This window comes from Poecilia reticulata, linkage group LG6 (assembly GCF_000633615.1).
Source record: "Poecilia reticulata strain Guanapo linkage group LG6, Guppy_female_1.0+MT, whole genome shotgun sequence".
Lineage (NCBI taxonomy): Eukaryota > Metazoa > Chordata > Actinopteri > Cyprinodontiformes > Poeciliidae > Poecilia > Poecilia reticulata.
In genome coordinates this window covers 10,157,314-10,182,108 of record NC_024336.1, presented here as the reverse complement: position 1 = coordinate 10,182,108, position 24,795 = coordinate 10,157,314, and the positions used below count along the sequence as shown (strand labels likewise).

At 39.7% G+C, this 24,795-nt stretch overlaps 1 protein-coding gene across 2 annotated transcripts in view; it reads left to right on the top strand.

Annotated features, from left to right (window-relative positions):
• The first annotated feature begins 5,124 nt into the window (after positions 1 to 5,124).
• Positions 5,125 to 24,795, top strand: part of fbln1 (fibulin 1) — a 42,555-nt gene continuing 22,884 nt past the window's right edge. Inside the window, exons 1-15 of one of the 2 annotated variants that reach the window (XM_008411136.2) lie at positions 5,125 to 5,448; positions 12,360 to 12,468; positions 14,631 to 14,760; positions 17,011 to 17,170; positions 18,370 to 18,423; positions 18,515 to 18,601; positions 18,713 to 18,850; positions 18,956 to 19,093; positions 20,021 to 20,164; positions 20,248 to 20,373; positions 20,469 to 20,594; positions 21,211 to 21,330; positions 21,454 to 21,585; positions 21,696 to 21,819; positions 22,522 to 24,578. In XM_008411136.2, the coding sequence (XP_008409358.1) occupies positions 5,394 to 5,448; positions 12,360 to 12,468; positions 14,631 to 14,760; positions 17,011 to 17,170; positions 18,370 to 18,423; positions 18,515 to 18,601; positions 18,713 to 18,850; positions 18,956 to 19,093; positions 20,021 to 20,164; positions 20,248 to 20,373; positions 20,469 to 20,594; positions 21,211 to 21,330; positions 21,454 to 21,585; positions 21,696 to 21,819; positions 22,522 to 22,903 (2,025 nt within the window). In that variant the 5' untranslated portion in view covers positions 5,125 to 5,393 and the 3' untranslated portion in view covers positions 22,904 to 24,578. Of the gene's footprint in view, positions 5,449 to 12,359; positions 12,469 to 14,630; positions 14,761 to 17,010; positions 17,171 to 18,369; positions 18,424 to 18,514; positions 18,602 to 18,712; positions 18,851 to 18,955; positions 19,094 to 20,020; positions 20,165 to 20,247; positions 20,374 to 20,468; positions 20,595 to 21,210; positions 21,331 to 21,453; positions 21,586 to 21,695; positions 21,820 to 22,521; positions 24,579 to 24,795 lie in introns of those variants that run through there. The other variant, XM_008411135.2, reaches the window with a different exon arrangement.

Genomic DNA, 24,795 nt, shown 5'->3' with positions numbered 1-24,795 from the left:
GGGGGGTGGAGAGGAGGAGTGAGTGATTGCGTTCTGGTTGGGAGGCTGCGCTCACATGTTCACTGAGCTAGACCCTCTGGTATTCTGGATGTTGCTCCTTCCTCATTCAGCCTGTTATGTACTCTATCCAAAGATAAGCGTAGGTGTCGGTCAGAAGTAATGAGGTGTGATGACTCCTAGGAGGATTTAGTTGCAAAATAACGAAAGCTGAAATTGAGAGAGCATTTTCGCTAATTGACTGAAACTATGTCATGCGTTTATAGAACTAGCTAAAACATACATGTGAAATTTATATTTTTTTCCCCACACAAGCTGTTTACATCAGCTGCCGGCTAATCACGATACTCCATATTCCTCCTTTCGGCGCTCACGCTAGTCCGCAAAATGGCGACTGCAAAAGTTTATGAGCGGGTCAACAATAGTTGAATCAATTTTTTGAAACTGGTATCTTCTGTTGAGTATTCATTATCCAATCGATGCATACATAATCACAATACAACCCTTTGACCTTTTTGAATTCTGCATCCAAAAATTCATCAAAGGACAAAAAACTAAAACTGCTAAAACTAATGCAAACTAAAGTAATACTCACAAATAATAACTAATAAAAACTAGCAGACACACTCTAAAAACTAATTAGCTGAATTAGACAAATAAAAACTCCCAACGAAAAAAAGCTAAACTATAGTAAAATCCCCCAAACTATTACAAACCTGTTACATCATTTTTTTCAGTTTTTTTCACACATTAAAATGTGCTCCTTAATTTATTTTATTTTATTTAATATTTATTAAACCAGGTAAGTTGATTGAGAGCAAATTCTCGTTTTTGACCATGACCTGTTCAGAAAACATTAAAGCATCGTACAAATATTAATGAGTAAGTGAAGGGATGGAGGGGTTTTTGCCACTGATATAGTCTTATAGTTGAATTTGTAATTTATTAATTTGTTAGTGATTTTGTCTTTTATTGCAATAAAAAGCTACATTTTCCACATTTTTCTTTCAGTTTGCCGAGGTGTTCACTGAAACAGTCTAAAATACGAGCTTGTAGTTTCCACCACGTGTACAGGTTTTTATTTTGAGAAAAAATTAAAGTGTGGCCATTAAAGTGGATTTAAAAAAACACTGATTGACAGATTTGTTAATTCATGTAATGAATTTGCTGTTTTTCCTTTGCAGCACCTCTGCGGTTACAACAGCACGGCTCTCTAAAACTAAACAAGTTGAGAATGTGATGCATTTAAAAAGACGACACACGGTTAATAGTGACCCGTACTTTTGTCAAGAATTGTGATTCTTTAAGTTTTGCTCAGTTACTTTGGTGCATTTTAGTTTATTATATTCACAGTTCACTCTTTTTTGTAGTTCTTTTAGGTTTAGTGTTTGTCTTTAGATTTTGTTGCACTGACAGTCATTCTACTGATTGTTCTCATCTGTTTCTCACTGATCACCTCCAATAGACTCAAAAGACAGCTTCTAGATTCTTTATGTCTTTGTCTGATCCTTCCACTCAACAACAGTCACTGCTCCCAACAGTAAGTGTTTACATCCCTGCTGGTATCTCTCCAATTTTAGTGCTGTACAATTTTTTTTATTGTCACTAATTGTAAATAGTCTGTATTTTAATGCTCAGTGAGACTGTTCTATTTTAATTTAACCAACCCAGCGCAACATTTCTCTGGACTTTTGTATTTTTTTTTATAATTACACTTTATTTATTTTTTAAATCTTCCCCGTGTTTTATTCTTTATTCTGCTTTTATTTACATTTTCTATTCTGTCTTTGTGTAAATTTATTCGCTGGTATCACCTGCCACTTTGCTGCTGCACTGACATTTTCCAACTGTGGGACATTAAAGGTCATTTCTTGTTAAAAGTAATCAAATTAAGTCAATATATTAAGTTTAAGTTGTCATGTTGAACATAAATAAATTAAGTTTGTCAAATTTGATCACTTAAAAAAATTAACTCACCTTTTTATTCTTTTTTTTAAGTTGGAGCTCCGTTCTCTAGCCAGAGTAGAGAAGAGTAGTTTAAATTGTGCAAAGTCAAAGTCCAGTCAAAGTCCAGATCTAAATAATAATAATTAAAAAAAATCTATGGTAAGATTTGAAAAGAAGAATAAGCAAAGCCTCTAGAGAAACTTGAAAAGGCAAAAAGGCAGGTGTCAAACGTTTCACGTTTTTATTTGTAAAAACCTTGAAACCATTTATAATTTCTCTTCTACTTCACATTTGTTCGGTGCATTGTTTTGGTTATTCACATAAAATCCCAGTAAAATAAATATATGATTAGCTATATAGTTAAAATTTTAAAATTCAAGCATTCATATAAATATTTTAGACAGCACTTTATAAAGTGTGGTCATGCTAAAAAGGTCATGCTAACTGACTTTAATTATCAACTAAACCCAGGTAATGGCAGCCGGCACAGCAGAGCCTTTTTCCTCTTTCACACTGCAGTTATCTATTTCTCGCTGTCATGTTGCTGCGGTTTTCCCCGTGTCCCTGATGATACCGAGTCCACACTGATGTTTCTTGACCGACTAGACTGCTGCCGGGTGGAGGAGGTGGAGGAGACATCTGGCTCTGATTAGAGGATCTTTTAACCTCCTCCTGTCAGCATGCCCAGAATCAGTAGACTGATTGAATTTGCAGAGGGCCTTAGCTGGTACAAAATATTTTGAATGCTGTCTAGCAATTATTTCTGCGCCTCTTGCAAAGTCTGGCAGGCGAGTGTGTGCGTGAGTTTGCATGCGTGTGTGTGTGTGAGCAGCTTGTTTATACCCAGACCCTTCTCAGAGTCCATAATCACTTTGGCTGACAGACACCTTTTCCCTCCAGCTGGTGGCACCGTTACAAAAAGCCTTAACTTATTAACTTTAATGGAGAAAAATAGGCTTAGTTGTGGGCCTGAAGGGAACCATGAAACTACCGCGGAGATGAGGGGGTGGGAACGATGCTTTGGCTCAAGGAAAGGCGTTCAGCCTCTTTACAATAATCTCTGACACAACGACGTGACTCGCAAAAGTATTCGCACCTTTTGTGACAATCGGCGGGTTAGGATTGGGGTTTTTGACGTTATGGAAGAGAAAGCAGCGTACGATTCTCGAAAGAAACCGATGCGCATAGTTTTCGCAGGTTTTTGCAAATAAAAGCCTGAAGGTGCGAAATGTGTTTGTGCTCAAGACCTTTGAGTGGAAACGTTGCAGAGCTACATTTATCTGTGGCTACAGCTGCAAGTGTTTTGGGGGTTTTGTCTCTACCAGTTCACAGTTTTGCCTGTCCTTTGTGAGCGCAGTCAGGTCGAACACAGAGCATCGTGATTTTGAACCCTTCCCTCAGATTCTCTATTTTTGATTCCGCTCTGGACTTTAACTAGGCCAATCTGGCACATGAATATGCCTTTGATCTAAACCATTCATCATAGCTCTTTTCAAATTGTATTAGTAAAAACAAATTTTAAACAATTTGATATTTTCCTTTTGCTTCGCAGTGATATTGTGTTGGTCTACATCCCATAGATTCTAAAGCTGCGGCACTCGTGTTGGCAGCATGTTGGAGTGACTCAGTTAGTTAGTTTGCTTTGATTTGCTCTTTTTGTAGACTTTTTTTTCAGCATTATTATTTTTATGCTTCAAGTATTGCATGTTTGGACGCTTTTACTTTTTGACTTTCAGCCAGTTATTACGACACATAACAAAGGCAGTAAGGTTTTGTTTGTTTCGTTTTTTCACAACTGAAAGCATGATTAGTGTCTCAAAGGCTCCAATAATATCTGAACCACAAACTAAACGCAGAGGGTGAAAGATGGTCAAACCAGCTCTTCCGTTCATCAAAATGAGCAGGAATCTCATCCTCAACTCCAAAATCTTTCTAACCTTACAGCCAGACAGAGATTTATAGGGGAGCGGCAAAAGCAAATAAGGTGGATTAGAAGCGTTTGGCAACAGCTGACGGTGTCACCTGGAACGTTAATGTGGTATTTCATGTCTGCAGCCCAGATATCATGAGACTGAGATAGCTCAACAGTCTTCAGTCAGAGGCCTCTTCAGATTCGTTGCAAGGCTGACTGCTACTGGAGATCCGTTATTCCCGCAGCATCACCAACCACAATGAATCGTCGAAGTTACTTGGATGATATGAGTTATGACAACATTTAATTTTCCTTTTGGGATAAATAAAATATTTTGAAGTGAATTAAAATACCAATCAAACAGATGAAAGTTTGTGGCTGGGACGCGACAAAATGCAGGAAGCCTCAAGTGGCGCGGATGCCTCTGCAAGGCACCGCAGCGACATAACCGACATCCGATACTGTTGACGTTTTACGTCCCTGTCGTCCGTATAACTGATGCCTAAAACTTCCACCGGCTTTGAAAAGGGCCAACTTCTGGACACAACCGCAACACATTTTTACAAAGCTCTCCAAACCATCTCCAGATGTTTACTAATCTCTAGAATCGTTAGTCACGAACACAGAAGGTCTCTGCTCTGCCACTGACGAGGAGACAATTTCCATGTGTGCAAGCATGCTCCAGGACACGGCGAAGAGAGACAAAAGAGACATTCTGGAGGCCGTTAGAGAAAAGAGGATTTATAGTAACAATCATCTATTTTTTCAAAGCACTTTTCAGGACACTTGAAAACCTCATTTTCCTTTTTCATCAAATACAAATTGTTAAATTATTATGGCTTCATCTGCATTCGATGAGTACTTCTAAAAATGTTATTGAAATAATATGGCATCATACAAATAAAAAGTTTGAAAATTTGATTTGAGTGAAAACATAATATTTAAGCACACGACTGGCAACAGGAAGTTCTATTTCTTTAACTGTAAAAGGCCATGGAAATATCTATAGTGGGCATAATTTGGCTCGCGGGCCTTGACTTTGACACATATGCGCAGTACAATAATAAAGATGAAAAACCACAACAACAGGAGTGGCGACAAGCAATCGGATAAATATTACATTTAACACAAAAATAAAAATCTTAAAGGGACAACGAACGTGTTAAAATAACCAAGCAGGGAACAAAGATCACCCTGCAACTGATGAGCAACAAGTGGGTGTCAGTGGCCCCAGCCCGCCCCTCACGGTGCCATTAGACGCTCCAGTCACGCTGCGAGCTGCGACTTCCCAGCTCCATCACATCCACTTTTTTTTTCCTTTTCCTCCACACACTCGGTCCTTTCTTTTTAAAAGAAGCGCTGCGGCTTATCCACACATCCCCGAAGGAACAAACACTCTCGTAGGATCGGTTACTATCGGGCACTTTCTCTCTCTCTCTCTCTCTCTTTTTTAAAAATTTTTATTGTTTTTTTTTTTTTTTTATTTTGTGAAACACTCCTCTGTAACCCTCCTGTGGCTGATATTCGAGTTCCCCCAATGGCTCTGCGTGTGGCGCTGCTCTGCTCTCTGTTCGGGCTTCTCCTCGGACAAGGTAAAGTCACCTTTGTGGAGGAGGCTGTGCGCGTGCGAGGACTTTTAATTAGATCGGGGATAAAAATGCACGAGATTATTATTAGCGCTGGTGTGTAAAAATATATGTATTAGAGCGCTGCACGGGAAGAGTTAGAAGGTATTTAGAGACAGAAGCAGATGAAACAGAGTGGGGACTTGAGGAAGTGATGGTTGTGTCTAGGGGCTAGTCGGGGCTTGTGATGAAAAGCTGGGCGCTTCAAAGTAAAGTAGATCTCCATGGAAAACCCCTGTTTTACTACCTTGATGTAACCATGGTACAGAAAACTCTCCTGGCAGCTAACCAGCGTTAGCACCTTTGGTTTAAATCATAGCCTACCTGATTTATAAAAGGTGTGAATTGCAGTTCCTTCTGCCATGCAAGTCAAAGGCAATGTGTGTGTTTGATGTTACATGTGAATGCTAAGTTAGTATCTTACTAGAACAGGGGTGTTGATAGGATTTAAACACCAGGGGCGGAGCTGAGGTGAGCCCCCCAAAAAGTTAATCAAACCTTAAAATAGCAGCTTGGATTTGTTAAACATCTGTTTATCACAATTGTCTTGTATAAAACTGATGACACAGARTGACACTTTTCTGAGTTGTTTTACATTGAAATTAAATTTCAGAATAGAATGGAAATGTCTTTTACTGTCCCACAATGGGGAAGATGCTAAATGCATCAGTAATGTTTTCTTAGCTAATTCCTCTGTGTCCCTCCACCTACACTGGGACCAAGTTTGCCTTCCTGATTAGCTTATCTAGCTGCTTCCTCTCAGCAGTAGATAAGCCGATGCTCCAACAAACTACACCACAGATGATAGCCAGCGCTATCACAGACTCTACCTGCTAAGATTATCCTTGGCAGATGCTCTTTACTGAGCCTTCCTGTAAAGAAGGCTCAGACTCTTTAAGGAAAAATTCAAAAGTATATCTAACTACCTGCTGGCTTCAGCCTCTCTAGCTCATGGTTACATGACACCTTTTCACTGCAGTTACTATTATCATTAATGACTGAATATATATTCTGAACTAACCTTTTAAGAGAATTTATTATAAAGATTCATCGATCAGAAATGTGCGGCCCACTTCTGATTTCCAGTTATTGTAAATCTGTTTTGGCCTCTTTGAGAATGAACAGAGGTTGAAAGCTCAAAATGATAAACCAAGACAACCACTCTGGAATATGTTCAGCCTTCCTGTTATCTGCTTCAAGTCCTGCTCTCTCTCACTTTCTGGCAACTTTAGCGAACCACCGACATGTCTTCTCATGTTGAAAGTACAGCTTAGTTTTAAAATATGTTCGTGCATCTCTGATCGTCCTCTGACTTCACTACACTGATATTGAAAATAACAGAGCCGTCCTCCGTACTGCAGAGTGTCGTCTCTGTTGTATTTTTTAGTTTCTGATTAGTTTTATTATTTGCGGATAATTATTTTTCAGGATGTGTTTTTTAACACAGTGGCCCCCACCTTTGACCTCTGCTCTGCTTGCTGTAGATGTTTCCTTGCTTGAACAATATGGCTGAAAAACGTGTCACGATACCAGTTGATATCGATAATTATTGATTTGTTTTTTATTTATTGTAAATATTTGAGACACTGACACTGGTGGCAGGACCTTTCATGTTTTACCCACAGTTTTCACTTTACACTGTTGTTTTTATTTATTTTTATTTTTAAGCAGCTAAGAAACACAGCGGGGAAATCTTAAACTGCTGCTGTGCAAGTTACTCAACAGGTTGTTGCTAGGCAACCAAAGAGTGAGCGAGTCAGTTGATGCCACCATCTTTACTTATCCGGCTGTGACAGGTTGAGCTGCTAAAGCTTTTCCTCTGCCTACATCTCCCAGAATGCCTTGTTGCTCTGGATCAGAGTTAATTGAAGTTACTGAATGTTCTATCAGGCGTTTTATCTATCGATATCGACCACATATATATCACGATATATATTGTTATTGATCTATTGCTGAGCCCTACTTGAACATACCTGATTTAAATAAACTGATAATGAACAAGTTTGGACAAAATATAAATATAATACTTATTATACTGTTACGGTTGTCTGGGGGGTGATTCTAAACATCTTAAGGAAGATTCAGCTCCTTTGTGACTGGACCAGTGATGCTGTAAGTTGGGGTCCCACTGAGGAGCATAGGATGATCTCAAGAAATTGAATCATGTTTAAAGTTTATTATGAGAATCTTAATTATTAACACAAATAACATACAGTTGTATGAAATGTATAAACGTACTGTAATTAGGTTTTGGGGTTGTTTATGCTGCTTTTCTATGTCTCAGTTAACTTAACCAGTGATAGTTTAACAAGTAATTGTTGGTTATTTTGTGGAGAAGAGGAAACTTAAAAGTTTCAAATCACAACCGCAGTCTGGTGACGGGCGTGATTATCCCCTGACACACACAACAGGAGCAGCAAATGGGTTGATTTCTAAGCTTTTACTCAAAAAGACGTCAATAGCTTGACATTACTTTGGACAGTCACTCTTACGCTATTATTTTGGAAGTGAGCTATTGAGCGCGTGAGTGCTGACCATCAATCTTCTCTCTGTGCAAGACTTTTATGATCATCCAGGCAAAACAGAAAGCTCCCATTAAAAGCCCTTTGAGTGCGGCTTGGAAAGCGATCCGGTCCTCTGTTGCAATCCGGTTCCAGACAAGCTACTCTGCCTGGGCGGAGCTCCACCAGTGGGCTCGCTGGACTGTGTTTACATGAGGCGTCTAGACTCAGGCAAGCCACGTGCTGCTCCGCATGGACAGAATGGCCCTCGCTACCAGCAGCTTCGTCCAAAATGGAAACGAGCCCCTCTCCTGACAGACCATGAGAAACAGAGAAACCAGTCGCAGGACATCTGAGTCAGTTGGAGTAGAGATGGGTTACCTATGATGCCAGGCGGCTGTGTTTGCATGTGATGTTTCAGTTTAGCTTGGGTGTGATGGAATAGCTTAGCAAAAATCTGTTAAAGGAAGAAAACTCGTGAAATATTTCTTTAATATGTAAATGTACTCTAGTCTCTAATTTCACCACAACTCAGATCCACTACATTATCTTCAATAGCATTTTAAAAGGCCAACATTTCCATTAACCTGCTTTACTTTAAGTATTACCCTGCTAGCTTAATCGTCTGAAATGTGACCGCAAATCTCAAAGACCTTAAAAAAGCACTGCGAAGATGACATTTCACCAATGAATACAGAGTATATTTATAATTTATTTATCTGCATAAATCCAAAACAATGTGATTCTGTTTCTGTACGTCCAAAGATACGTCCTCAGTTCTAGTAGCTTGTTAATTAGCCTCCTTTGCCTCTTTAAGTTCAAAAGTCACCGATTGAACATTGAACCTCCTGTATGGAGAAGCGAAACCAGTGTTTTTGTGGAACGGTCCGGTTGGATGAAATCGAGTTTGTTATTATTATTATTATTATTATTAATAATAATAATAATAATAATAATAATAATAATAATAATAATAATAATAATCAAGGAGTAGAGGTAATCACTTGTAATCTGAGGTTTTGCTACATGTTTCTCTGGTCATCTAAAAAATACAAACCCTCTGATATTTTGAATATCAGAGAATAACATATTACCAAACATATGTTATTCTTTGAATCAGTCAGAAAATAAGAAATAACACACATTCTGTATACATTTTCTTTCTACTCAGTGTAAATGTTACAGCAAATAGGCTCAAATATATACGTACACTCCCATAAATATACTCTAATAACTTAAGCCAAGGGTTGCAAGATTATGGCAAACATTACAAAACACGGTTATTTTTGTCAATACTGGGATAATGATTATTTAGAAAGATCCTTCAAGTGCAGGAAAATAGCCCCGTCACCACTCTGCATGACTGCTCTGTCACATCTTCATTCTTGCAGCTACAAATTTTAATTAAGCATGAATGTGTCGGTTTCGGAGCAGAATTTTTTTATTGGGTCAGCACCCTCTCAGTCATTGACATTGTAAAACTTACATTCTAAGCAAATTTATTTTATCTGAAGATAAACGTAATGGCCCTGACAGTTGAAAGATTAACATAATTTTGTATTTAAGAAAATAAAATAAAAGGACAACGCAGACACACATCAAAATGAGTTTTATGATAGACACTGTAGGCTAAAAGTAGGCTTTTGGGAAGCACTGACCTAAACTATTCCTAAAATTAGGGGATGTTGATAGTCAGGTCCAAATAAAAAATAAAACGAGCTCCAACATTTTTAGTAAAAAAGACAATAATGATTATTTAAAAACATAACTTATTCCAGGAAAACTTAGCAAGTGACTCCAAGTTAAGCCTCGCTTGGCTCCAGTAAGCATGTCATAAAAATTTTATTTAGTTGTTTTTAAAAATCTGTGGGTTTTTTTAAGAATCAATCTTCTCTCGAAAAAGATTTCAAAATCCAAAGATCCATGCCTACGATGACTGCATGTAAACATCTTACCGGCTCTGGACTACATTTGTCCATCTTCAGTCTATTTGTCGTTATAACTGCCATTACTTGTACCTCCGTAAAACTGTTTGCATTTAGTGGTTGTTGTACACTTCCTTCTGCTCTTGCGGAAGAAGACAAACAACGCTGTAAAACCAGGTGGTGCCGGTCCAGACACTTGTCCTCCCAGCTCAATCTCTCACTATCTAAACTTGCTTGCTCCTGCCAGGCCTCTTTCGGCAGCCAAGACAACCCCCAGACAAAAGCAGCCACACAGCGTATTTCCCAATCACTCCTCAAAAAACCACAGCCAAGGTTCTGTTACCAAGACTCAATAAAAACCCATCTCAGACTTAGTTGTTTTCATCCCCCTTTTTTGCCGTCTTGGGAGTCGTTTTTTTTTTAAAAAAACAGCATAGCACACTAATCCTGATTCCAGCCATAGGCAAAATTCTTCTTCTGAAGAAGAAGTCTATCTGCCAAAGTTTTTTTTAATTTTTTTTTTTTACGTTTGGCAGTTCACACAAACCACAGGCAAGTGAATGTACTTGACGTGATTGCGACGGTTGATTGTTTACAGAGCTGAGGCATTCCACATTCTCTAATCCACATGAATCAGCAGCCAGATCACCACAAAACTGGTCGCGCTCCAGTCGAAAGCCTCTTTTGTGTCTGCAACAACATATTTATCATCCCTCTGCCTCAGACAAAAAAAAAGTCCTAATGACTGTAAAAGATGTTGCAGTTCATCAATCTTACCAAGGATATTAAAGTAGAAGGATGAAGTCTTCTTTTATTTGGAGTAGACAGACAAATATGATCATCAAGACTCAATTAGGAGTAACTGCGTCACAGTGAGTTTAGGAGTGAACTGAACCATTCGGAAAAAGTATAAATTGTGACTACTTTCTGATGGTGATAGATGTCCCCATGTTGTATGTTGCCAGAGTCAGAGTTCCAGTTTTCCTGGTATAGTTTTGCCTAGTTAATATTCTATCAGTGGTAGACCACAGCCAGAGCAATTTCAATTAGAAGAACGGCAGAAGAAATTAGCACAGGGGAGTCCTGCATGTTTCAGTTCTCTCTCTGCTGGTAATAACAACCTTCTCAGCAGGTCAATGTTCTTCTTAGACCTTCTAATGAGCCATTATTTGATCCAGGTGCGTTAAACCAGGGAGAGAACTGAAACATGCAGGATGCCGGCCCTCGAGGACCCACTTTGGGGACGACTGGTTTAAACTCTTCTACAAACGTTAAGAACGGGTCAATCTCTGGTGCTCAATGGATTCCAGTGTTGTACCATGATAGGACGACTGCTGAAGCACAAAAACAAGAAGTTACCAACTTTCTTGAGTCAGTAAGTTTATGTGTCCTTTATATTATAACATTATAACATATAACATACATATAACATAATTGAGAGGAGCTTAAGGGACTACAGTAGGCTTGCATGGGTTAGGTTCACCCAAACCCTTTACATTAACACTTAATTTCAACGTATCAGTCTTGTAAAGTATGCTACTGCTAGACTCCAAACCAATGAAAATGTGTTCTTGGAGTGGCAAATGGAGTGGAATGCCTTGCTGTCTGGAAAGCCGATGGACAAGTCTTAGTTTGGTGATTGCCAACCAAACAGCGCTTTTACCCCATGGCATTGTGTGGGGCTGTTTTTTCAGGAATGGGGTTTTAGTTGTAGCAAAATAAACTCTCAGAGCCTCAGCATGCCAAGACATTTTGGACAATGATATGCTCTGTAGGAACTGTTTTGGAATGAGACTTTCACTTTCTGCTTGGCCTGGCTCCGACTTACTTAAATTCTGTCCTACAAAAACATAATACTGGCTGTTCTCTTCGCTTCAACTACATTTTCCTTTTGTTTGCTCTGAGCGTTCTGACAGAAAAGGGGAAACAAATATTCAGTGTTATGGCTCCTGCATCATCTCCAGTCTGAACTCAAGATTTCRGATCTTATTTCTGAGTTCTAACTTCAGTCCATCCAGTCCAACATCAGCGTCTGATCTTGTGAATGCCCTTCTGAAAGGATGACCAGAAGTTTCCAAAAAGAAAAAGCCAATGTCATATTAAAGTAGTGAATCCATCCCGAACCCAGCATCCCCACCCGGTAGACATAAGGTTCCTGTCTTTGTATGGAAAATTTGACAACTCTTCTGCATCAACATATGTCACGTTTTTCCTAAAATTGTTTGGTAAAGTGCAACATAGTTTCAAGAAGTTCTTAAAGCCGCCTACCACAAAGTCCTCACAAAGCACCTTTCATAATTTGCAAGGTGCTGCACAGTGTGTTAGTCATTCACACCTTGCTTCTTCGGAAAGCTTGAGCTGAACCCACTCAAGTCAAACTACTACCAAAAAGGTGGACTGATGGATTTTCACCCTTGGTACGCATATTATTTTGTTGTTGTTGTTTTCCCAGGAGAAAAGCACACCGCAGTAGATGACTGCTGTAAAAACGGCCAGAAGCATGCGAACGATAACAATGACTGTGCATCCCTCCCCCTCATTTCCTCTTCAATGACTTGCAGGTAAGGAGGCGCTCATTCTGTTCCAGTGACTCAGTTCTTGTTAATCCAGCGGGGTCGGGAAAACCTTCACCTCTTTTGCCACAGAGTTTCACTTTCCGTCAGCACTTGGATCTCGGCCTGTGCTGGGAAGTTTCTCTTGCTCCTAATTCAAAACATCTTTACCTTACTCCCGTAAATCTCCGAACACATTATTCACTTCATATGAGAGCAGGAAACACTAATAGTGATGGGATAATAACAGGTCTCCCTGTAATCCTAGAAGGTGTTCTACTGCAGGTTGAAGGTCCCCAAGGGCCAGAGACCTCTGCCCGCGAACACAAATGGTAAATGCGTTTCCCATAGCCAGTGTGACTTATCTTACATTCCTCAAAATTATAGTGCGAGTGGAAAATCGGAAACAGGGAGGCATTAGCGGCGCAGGAGTGTGTGCCTGGAGGTGGAGACGATCGGGCTTATGGTCACAGAAGGTTAAGACGAGGGCTTGTTTCAAACCAAATGAATACCTCGGAGGTGAAACATGATATTAAAGAAGAAAAGCAAAGAAATGGTATCGGAAATAAGGTTCGAAAGGATATTAGGAGAACAGCTGCAGCCCTTGATGGGTTTTGTAGAAACGGAGTATGGCTTGATGTAAATTAGAAACAATGCGGTTTCTTATTGGGGGAAAGTAGTGGCGAGCTCCCGTTTCTGTTCCTCCACTGCAGCCGCTTAAAAATCAGGAAACTCTCAGAGATATCAGGAAACACTCGGACATCCTGATATCTCAGAAACGCTCATAACTGAGGAAACTCTCAGATATGATCTTACACGCATCCGAAAAGCATGTAAGATCACACTGGGTCACCAAGTCCCCACCGACTTCACGTGCAGAAAAAGTAATACGAAACTTCTACCTGGTGCTTGTGCGTCCATCTTTTTTAGAGTTTATACTTTCCTTCTTATGAAACAGCGATGAGAAAGATCCAGCAAGATTTGTCTGTTAATTCTTCTGTGAGGCAACTCAGGTCAACATAACGAAATCTAATCTGAGTTCAAACTGTTTTTCATTGTTTGTAGAAACTCTTGAAAATATTGCTTTTGATGGTAATTACAACATCCGTATGAACTGACTGAGTTTTTGCAGTTTTCTAAGATGACGTCACTGATGTCTTAATAGTTGCCAATTCATGCGATGCTGCTGATGCAATGAAACAGCATTTCCCAGCAACCGTTAGTCACCTAAGCAGTGGCCAGACCTCCCTTTTTCTGACAGGAATCGGCAGGTTTATTATATACGAGCGGCTTTCTCTAATGATAGGATTCTTATTTGTAGTGCAGAAGTTAGTCATACGTCTTGAACTTTTTCTGCATTTTGTCTGCGTCAAAGCGTTTTATCGAGATTTTATGTGCTAGAGACGAACCGCGTAATAGTGCGCGGGAAGATTGTGTACGACGACCTCATACACACAGCCAGTCCCAGAATGTAATAAAAATTCAGATTATGGCATATTCATGTGTATGAATGGCCTAGTCAAAGTGCAGACTTAAATTCAACAGAGTAAGGCAAGACTTGAGAACTATTTTCTGAATCTAACTGGACTGAGCTTCAGCTTTCTTGAGAAAAAAATGTTCCTTCTCTAGATTAGATGCTACAAGCTTTTTATCTGTTTTATTTTATTGTTTTTTATGGTTTTTAATGTTTTACATGTTGTGCACTGGGGTACTTTTAATCATGTCATATATCCAAGTCAAGTTTTCTGTCTAACAAGTTAGCTGACTCACTAACTGGCTGATTGATTGACTGATTTTTAAATTTTTTTTTTGGAAAGTCTTGATCCATGGGGACGAACAGATTTCTTTTTTTTTTTTTTTAAATAAACCTCTACATCCTTTGTCTTCCACTCCACAATTATGCACTTTGTGTTTGTCTGTTTAGTAGAAACACATTACAGTCTGTGGTTTTGCTGTTGTAAATCTGAAAAACAAAGTGTTGAGAATATTCCAACAACAAAAAACCACTGCTGATGGCAAATTATTCACTTGAGACCAAAAGATATGTTTTAACTTTTGAAACAACCATATAAAAACTGCTTGCTCTATAAAGTTTGTTGACAGAATTGACTGTAAAAGTAAATCCCTGGGGTCCTGTGTATGCTTTTTTTGGGGGGTTTTCCTTCTGGCAGGATAGCGCAGGAGCAGTGCTGTGTGTCAGTGCTGGAGGACAACATGTGTTCCACCGGCATCAACGTGGCAAAAGACCAGGGAGTCTGCGATTCTCTGCTTGCCGGCACCTGCGAGACCAAGACAACAAAGGTGTGTTCGTATTGCATTACAAATTATACCTCATAATCCAGAGAATATTAGCACAGTGCAAATAAAACAAGAACGAGAATCTGTGGCAAGACTTGAAAACTGATGTTCACACATTCCGATTGATCTTAAGTGTAAGAATGGACAAAAAGCTCCGTAGACGTACAGAGCAGGTAGAGATATATCCCAAAATGCAGTGTGTTCTGATCCTTCATCTTCAATATTAGTTGGGGGTAGGTTTTGGTTTGCTACATGAAAGTCCAAATAAAATACATTGAGGTGTGAAAGTATAATGTGACAAAATGTGCAAAAGTTCAAGTAAACTCTGGAGTTGTGTTTTCTCTTGATGCTCCAGAGAAGCATAACTGCCCACAATGCACCTGTTTATTTCCCATTCATATTCTTGAGAAACTACTAAGGGTGCGCTTAGTTTTTCCAAGTTTCTGAATACGATTTTTTACTCACCTCACAGAGCGGCCCTCTCCGACAATTTACCAACTCAGCTCCTTCAGACTAGCCAGCAGCAATTAGCAAACATCTGGTGGAACTTAGGTGTAAACAGGTTAGCAGAGGAGCCATGTTGTGATGACTTCCTGAAGGTGGAGTGTGGGAGCGAGTAGGACTTTCTTAAAGAGTCAGAGGCTGGATTTCAAGGCTTTAAATTCCAAAGTCAAATTTCTTTTAAGACATGTTTGATTTTCACAGCATTTTTATAACGACTTACTTGATTGTGATATGAAATGTGCCAACAAAATACATAATATTGCCCCTTTAAGATTGGAATTAGTTTTCTTTCAATTCTCTGATTATGTATTTAGCTTATTTTTGTTATAAGCAGATATCAAACAAAAGACTTTACATTGAATGGTCTTTCTTTTTTTGTATCGTCTGCATGTGCAAGACGAGGCATGCTGCTCCAGGGAGGATCTGAGTTTGCTGCTGTCAGATGGATTATAAATTTAGATCTGACTCCAGATCTGTTCGCAGGCTCTCAGCCAACCACTGTTTAGCTCTTCTGCATTCGCCACCGCCACACTCAAACCCAAACTTACCCATTCTGTTGTCACAACATTTCACCCATCAACACATCTGGAGAGTAAAAGAAGAAAAAAATTCCTCTAAAGTGGGGGCGAGCAGGTTTGGACGTTTACTCCTCAGATGATTGTCAGTAGAATGACTTGTCTTTGCTTGATCGCCCGTGCGGTTCAGGCTTGCACCTAAAAAGCTCCCCAGATGTTGTGGATAACAGAGTGCGATCTGGGTAATAGGTAACGCTTTCTCCCCGCACCAATGTAATGAGATAATCTAAAGTCGGGTTTTTTACGCACAGTTTGTCACCTGCTTCACACCGAGACCAGATATAGACATTTTAGATCGACTTCAAGAATTAAGGCAATCCGAACTTGCTCACTTTTGAAGTGAGAATTGCATCGATGACACGCACACATAACACTGCCTGATGAATCTGTATTTCACCAACAGGCAATTGGCCAACAGTACAAAGTAATAAAAATTTGGTTGATTACATCTGTGTGGTAACAATGCCACACGGCTATAAATTTTGTGCGACTGGAAAGCCCTTTTAGTTCTTCTTGACTTGAAACAAGCTTGTGAAAAAAATGCGTTTGATAACTTAAGGGAACATTCATTGTCTAGACCCGGTTGTTGTTCTAGGGTCACTGGTGCTTATACCCAGAGGTCATTGGGTGAGACATCAGGACAGGTTGCTAGTCCGTCACAAGGCTTTACCTAAGGGAATACTCACGATTAAGGCAAATTTAAAGTAAACTGTTAACTTCTGGGGGTTTTTCTGGTTGCACTCTCTTCAGAAACTCTGGTCTGAACAGATTGAGCGATCACTCTTCTTCCTGACAGACTGTCACAGTGATAGACTGAGAACTCATCAACCAGAGGGGGATGATGTCATCTCATCATTGTCTTCTTGTTTTTCTTACCGACTTCCTGTCCAGGATGTTTGTCTTTCCGAAGCATGTCAGCTGGTGTATCTGTCCGTTTTGAGCTCTTCTATCTGGCCATCCGAAAGAGTTTAAACAAATTTAATCAAAGTCTAAACAGGCTGTTCCCGGGTCACACTTCAACAACCTCCAGTCTATCCCTTTCCTGTTTTCATTCCACTGCTTTCTTCTGATAATCTGTTTTTTTTTTCTTTTTTTTTTGGTAGAATTACGGGATAGACTTGTGAATAATTCTCTCTCTTTTTCTCTCTTTATTTTTGTGTTCCGTTTTGCACAGACCTGCTGCGACTGTTGTCTTCTGGGGAAAGAAGCTCAGGAGCTGAACATACCCTGCGACCACAACCTGTCCGTGGGCTACCAGTGCAGCCTGGTGTCCCGGGCCTGCTGCATGGACGGAGCCTCAGACAACCAGACAGCAGCACTGGGACAATCTGAATGTAGGTGCAAACTCTCGAATCATGCGATTGAAGGGTGAAAACAAACTAGGAGAAGGAAAACAAAAGAAAAAAAGAAGAATCTATACAAAATAGTCTGAGTGGTGACATTGTGCCACCTGGTGGACAAATATTCTCATTCTTTTGCAAGTGCAACAAAAGGGGAAAACATGTTAAGACTTTAGATTGTTTGTACTTTTTGTGACTTCAACATATGTAGATTTATTTTGCAGGTACTATACAATAGTGTTTTTGGGTTGCTTTTCCTTGAAGTTAACCCTTGCTAATATTAGAAGACAACAATTTTAAGGACAGAAATGAATACAAAAATTATTCTCTATACAAAGTGAACACTTTAAGATGACAAATCAAGCTTTTTGGGGGTTGTAACAATAATGTAAATTGTCACAAAAAAGGAATGACTGGCAAACCTTAGGTTATGAGTGTACATGCTTTCTGAAAGAATAATTTCATGCTTATCTCACTGGTAAATTAAAAGGATTATAAAAGCACAGATTGAAATTCTTATCCTGCATAGTAGCATGCTAGGAAATAAATAAAAATGGAATTAAGTTAAACTTATCTCACTGTGTTTCCTAAACATATTCCTTACAGCTGATTTAGAAAACAGTGCTGCTGATATTAGCATAGCAACATATTAAATTGTTGCATAAATGCAGATAAATTGATTTTCTTGTACCCACTGCAGGATTCAAAGACATGCATTAAAGTATCACTTACATAACGGAAGCAATGTGCAGAGAAATGTGGCTAGACGAGACCGAAACCGAATTTTCAGGCTTTCATTCCATATATTATACATGGTGGCAAACTAATACTGCATATTTAAAATATATTTGAAGTATATTAAATATATATTTTTAATATAATTCTGACAGAATTATTACACTCAAAATATAATAATTATATCAAAATATAATAATAAAGCTCTGAAATATGATATTTAAAAAGTATACTTTAAGTACACTTGAAGTTGTTCCAAAAAAGTACGTATAGTATACTAAAATATTCTATTAGTTGTAATTTAATACTCTTTAAATACTACGAAAGTATAATAAGCACAAAATTAGTTGTTCCAAAACAGTACAGTTTAAGTACATCGATAAAAGTATACTAAAGTATGTTAAAATTTAGTATACTAAGTCTACTTTTTTTTCACCTGGGCTCTGTGTGTCGTGCAGTACCCAACCAGGACGGCAGCGCTGGCGTAGCAGTGGGAGTTGATCCATGCAAAGGTAAAGGGTGTGAAAACCAAACGGATATGATTCCCTGTCTAGAGGCGATCAGGCTTCGAACCAATCCTTCCTGGTCTGCGTTGCTTCTCAGGAAAATGTGACCACGTCTGTGTCGGGATTGACTCCTGCGCCTGCATGAAGGGCTACAAACTCAAACCGGACGGGAGGAGCTGCGAGGGTAAATGACCCCGTCAATTAATGTTGAAAATGAAAACAGGAGGCGATCGGGGAGCACGGTCCTGTCAGGAAGCGACCTCATAAAGAGTTGCGTGTCCTCCTGGTTCCTCAGACATCAACGAGTGCCTACTTGGATCCAGCAACTGCCGGGGGGGAGAGCGTTGCATCAACACCGAGGGTTCGTTCCGCTGCATGAGAGAGGTCAGCTGCGGGACCGGCTACGAGCTCACCGAAAACAACGACTGCAAAGGTCGGCTGCATGCGTCCTCTTTCTTTGTTTGTTTTATCTTTTCTTTTTTTAGCTGGTGCTCATATGCGATGTGTAAGTTAGCGTTTCTGTTTTGACTGCGTCCAGACATAGATGAGTGTGAGACGGGGATCCACAACTGCGGTGAACAGTTCACGTGTCAAAACACCCAGGGGTCGTTCCGCTGCACCCCGAAGAACACCTGCGGCTCGGGCTTCATCCAGGACGCGCTCGGAAGCTGCATCGGTGAGATTGTTGTTTCGTGAAGGACTTTTTGTTTCTGCAGAGCTTTTGGATAGTACGACGGCGTATCGGGGCCAGAAAACAGAGAAAGTTTTAGATTAATCTGAGAAATTTTCTAGAAAAAACCCAGGACATTTCTGAGCACCAAAATTCAAATATTTGCGAGACAATCAGAGAAATTTTGAGATCGATCTCAGAAATTTCTAAAAGTTGAAATGTCCAATTTTTTCTATTTCTTTGGTGGAAATTTACTCCCTTTTTTGATATTTACAACGGCTCTGATACGCCGTCAGAGATAGAGGCCAAATGTTTCAAGGAAAGAAGAAAAAAAACAAACATGTTTATCATCAGAAAGGAGTTTATCATCTGAATAGATGATTGACCTGCTTCAGGTGTTTCAGCTGTTTAGGGACAATGTTAAAAATGCACCAAATAGAATTTTGGTGCCGATTTCTGATCTTTGTTTTTTTGGTCAAACTTTGGCCAGCCGATATAAACTGAAGCTGATTTTCTTTCAAATAACTGAGTACTAAATGTTTTCTATTCTTCTCTGACCAGGTTTTCATAATTTTTTATTGAGAGCAGAGGCGACGTCATGCCACTGCGTGTGAGATCAGTCACACAGACACTGATAAAAGCTCCTCTGTAATCTTCAGTAACAGCATCTACACTGAAGAGTGTTATTTTCCTGTGTGACCTGCTACAGCTTAATGTCAAACGTTCAATGTTTGGTAAAAGATTAGAGTTTTGAATAATACTAATTCACCAGCAGTAAAGCACTAGATTTCAGAAGTGTCAGAAATGATCTAGATTTACGTACAAAAATCTGTTAACCTTGTTAATGTTGCCGGCCACCATTTAAGACTTCTACAATATTTATTTAGGAGAAGTAAACGACAGCCTAATTTAGCTATGTGTTCATGTTTCCAGATATCAACGAATGTGTCTCCCAGTCGAGTCCGTGCCACCGAGGGCAGATCTGTGTGAACACGGTCGGCTCCTACATCTGCCAGAGGAACTCTGTGAACTGCGGTCGTGGATACCACCTCAACGAAGAGGGCACGCGCTGCGTCGGTATGACAGCGACACCGCGCCTCGCTTAGGCGGCAACCGAGCATGGCTTTTGTTCCGCTGAGTTTGTGTGCACATCCCCGCAGATATCGACGAGTGCAAGGGAGCCGAGCAGGTCTGCTCAGGCCACGCTTGCATCAACCAGCTGGGATCGTACCGCTGCGAATGTGAAACCGGGTACAACTTTAACAGCATCAACCGGCTCTGTGAAGGTAAGCTCTTACTAGATCTGTAAAGAATACTTCATTTGTCTTCTTTCTTACACTTTCTATTATAATCTGTTTTCTTTTTTCCTTTTTTCTTTTAGATATTAATGAGTGCAGGCACTACCCTGGACGACTATGCGGTCACAAATGTGACAACACCCCTGGGTCCTACAAGTGTAGCTGCACCACAGGCTTCCAACTGGCCAGGGATGGCCGGAACTGCGATGGTGAGAGAATATTTATCATATTAAGGTTTTGTTTAATTGTCAATTATTAAATCTAAAAGTGACTTGATACAATTTACACCTTAAGTCACAACATTGTGAAACTACAAATGCCAAAATAAGGCTCTCTGACAATATGGTGGACAGTAAACACGGTGTCATCTCCCTGACACCATGTTTTAGAAAGGGCACAAGGTGCTTTACCACACATTCATCCTTCGCTACATGACAGTGTGTGTTACTGATGGAAAACTCAATTTCACACTCAACCAACCAAAGCACGCTGTTCCACATTGGTACTTTTAGAGGTAAAGTACAGGTGGAGTTTAGCCAAGTCCACACAGAAAATACTTTCCCCTGGAATTTTGCTCTCATTCGAAATGTTGGCACAAACTGTAGGTTGCATCTAGTGGTTACTATGGAGACAGGGTGACCGTCTCCATTATAACGGAGACTGTTACTATGGAGTGGTTTGGAGAGATGGGACTGTTTGTCATGTCAAATTTATAACATTAGGAAAACAGGAAGTAAATAATAATTAAAAGTTCTCAGATCTACAGTTACATTTGTGGTTTAGGGATAAAGGGTTTCGTTTAGAACCATGTTTCCTCCTTTGTAGACGTGAATGAGTGTGAGAGCAACCCGTGCAGCCAGGAATGTGCCAACGTGTACGGCTCCTACCAGTGTTACTGTCGCCGTGGCTACCAGCTCAATGACATAGACGCCATGTCTTGTGAAGGTAAATGAAAGACCTTGCTCTTGCCTTCTGAATATGTTTTGACAAAATGAATAAATATTTATATTTACATAAATGTTTACCCTGTTTTGACTTATTTCGATGGGTGTTTGTTCATCCACGCAGATATTGATGAATGCGCCCTTCCCACTGGCGGCCATATTTGTTCCTATCGCTGCCACAACACACCGGGAAGCTTCCACTGCTCCTGCCCTGCCAACGGCTACACATTAGCAGTGAACGGGCGCAGCTGCCAGGGTAAGCAGCGCCGTCGTTTCTGTTTGTTGCTGAATTTTGTTTGTTGCAGATTGTATTTGCGAATGTGTTTTTTTTTTTTTAAGCACTTTTTCCATCTTTCCCCAATCCAGATGTCGACGAATGTGTAACGGGAAGACACACTTGCACGGAAAATGAGAGCTGCTTCAACATCCAGGGCGGGTACAGGTGCTTGTCCTTCGACTGTCCCAACAACTACAGGCGTGTTGGACAGACGTGAGTATCTGAACGATTACTTTTGTAATTGTTTATTCTTCTAATAATCTCTGACGATTAATCGGATTTTTAAAAATCGACATTTTCTGCAGATTTTCATTTCAGCACATAAGCCTTTTTTTTCCTTAAATGCAAAAGATTATATTTTTGTACAGTTTTGGGTTAATTGCTGCTCTTAATATGTCGGTCTTTCAGTAAATATCCTTTTTTGAGTCTGTCCTCCAGTTAGCGGTTAATTGATTACTTATTTAGTTGACGTTTATTTGAATTCACGATTAATCTATTAATTGTTTTAGCCCTCATCTTATCACATAGTTAACATTTGAAGGCCTCATGTGGATCACACAGGGCTCAAATTAGGCCTAAAAATTTGGTCCATATTCATAAGTGTAAATCATTGTCCTGCATGCTCAGTCTGCTTCATGTTGGAATGATTGTAGTATCCATTTGACTGTAGCATGTTCTCCCTTGTTGAGATAGATGATGAAATGCATTCATATTTTTCTACCTTCCATTTTTGTCACTTTTCTGACTAAGTAGCATTGTGTAAAAACAACAGTTTGAAGAACCTCTAGCATGTTCTCTCAGACGACACCATAACCGACATTACCCTGTGAAAATTCATGTTTTCATTTACTGCATGCAACGCATGGTTATTAAAAATGAAACCCCTTCTCCCCTCCCTCTCCTCTCATCTTGCAGTCGATGCGAACGCTTGCTTTGCAACGACTCTGTCGTTTGCCCGATCTTGCCCCTGAGAATAACCTACTACTACCTCACGTTCCCCACCAACATTCCCGTCTTCACCAATATCTTCCGCATGGGCCCCTCCCACACGATGCCTGGCGATGACATCCAGGTGGCGCTCACCGCCGGCAACGAGGGGGGGTTCTTCAAGGCCGAGCGCACGCCCACCGGCGGCGTTATGTCGGTGGGAAGGCTCATCGACAAGCCGCAGGACTTCAAGCTGGACTTGGAGATGAGGCTGCGTCGCTACAGCACGGTCTCCATTTACCTGGCTAAGATTCTGGTGTTTGTCACCCAGGAGGAGCCCAAAGTACCATACAACCCCTTCCAGGAGTAAACACAGGACTTGTTGAGGATTAAACACATTAGTTTACTATTAGAAAAAGAATGTTTCACACAATATTGATGATAAAATGTAGATGTATATTCTTCAAAATACAGGGAAACTCTACAATTATTGGCACCCCCAGCAACAAGGTGTAAAAAGTCTTAAATAAATTCATATTAAACTATATCTCACGGAATATTTTGTTATTACTTGTTCATACTTGGAGCTCGGTCTGACACAATAATAAATTTTTCATGAATGATAAATTTTCCCAGAAGCTATATTGTGATAAACAATAATTGTTGTTTTGAGGCCATTTTCAAGTGTTATAACAGTAATGGCATAGAAACCCAAGAACACATTCTCAAAGATCAATAAACTTTATTAAACATTTAACACTGGAACTGGAAGACACTTTAAATTTCCAAAATAAATTAATAGAACACCAGAAACAAAAAATAAAATAACTTAATTGATTTATTGCTAATTGTGACAGACCTACCTACCTGTCAAGTCTCCAGTTTTGGTCGAGAAACTACCATATTTAACCTCTCTTTCCCAGGGTGCTTCCATAATAGTATTTTCTCGTAAATTTACCATTTTATATCATATGTAGTCTCCGCCCCTGCACCACCGCTCCGGACGGCGAAACATTTTCCACATTTTCAAATCCAAACCTTCGCAGGAATGAGGCCTACCTGGAGCAGAAGTGATGTCCGACTGTGTGCGTGAGTGTCACTAATGTAAGAAATTGATTAGAATCGTGAAAGGAGGACAAATTTGACGTTTTAAATTGTCTTTAGCATCAAATGTTAGCTTCTAGCATGACAGTTAGCGTTACTGAACGTTAACGTCAGTTACTGCACGTAAACTCTTTATTCTGGGATTCCCAGTGTAAAGACGAAATCCTAGAGAATGTTTTGGAACATACAACGTAGGATTAAATCTTTAATGAATATTAGGTGGTTGCTACACTTGCTAACTTCCTGTAAGCCATTGGTTAGTGTAAACCTTGGAAATAAGCTTTTCCTGTTTTGTGCCGTCATCGCATCTATCTTATTGATACAATTCAGAAGAAGTCTGTCTTTCTTGAATGGCATGCCATCTCTCATAGTTCAAATAATCATTTTGAGTGGAGTTGTTAGTGGTGCCAATAATTGCAGTGTTTTATTACTTATTAAAACAATTATTGTTTTAATGACTAAATGTACTCAATGTAAATTTTGAACATTTCTGATTATGCTACTGCAGTAGAAGACTTTTTAGGCATTTTTATAAGAATAACCCAATAAAACTTTGATGACATCTTACATATTAAACACTTTAAATCCCAAGTTTTAAAAAAATCACTTAGCTAACAGTGACTGTCGCTTGAAATTATTTAAGTTTACGAAGAAATTATGTGTCTGGAAAGAATCCTATCTTAAGAATTAAAGTTAGAAAACAAAGTTTTCTCTTTCAGTATTTTACATGATCAATTGCTTAACCCCTTAAGCTAAAACGTCATCTTTCTGGAGTGTTTTTGCTTTTCCCATTTTAGTGGCTGCATTGTCACAGCCACAACTGTAGGTGGCGTCCTCGGTCCGTCCGGGTAAATGTCCAAACGGTAACAACCCTCAGCAAGCCCTGTGAGTGCAGTGTAACTTGACAACAGTTGCATGATAAAGTCTGACATTCTGCAGCGTTTTATGGTTGCGGTGCTGGATGAACACTTTTCTATTAAAACTGAGATAGAAATAACACATGTTCAAGTCAAGTTCTGTTCCTGATAATGGGGCATTGTGGGGCTCTAATCAAATGCAGCGATGGGAGCCGTGAGGGTGGGAGGCCAAGTCGCAGTTGTAGGCATGGAGAGCTCCTTCGCATAGTTTCACATTTCTTGTATTCCAGTGGTTTCAGCA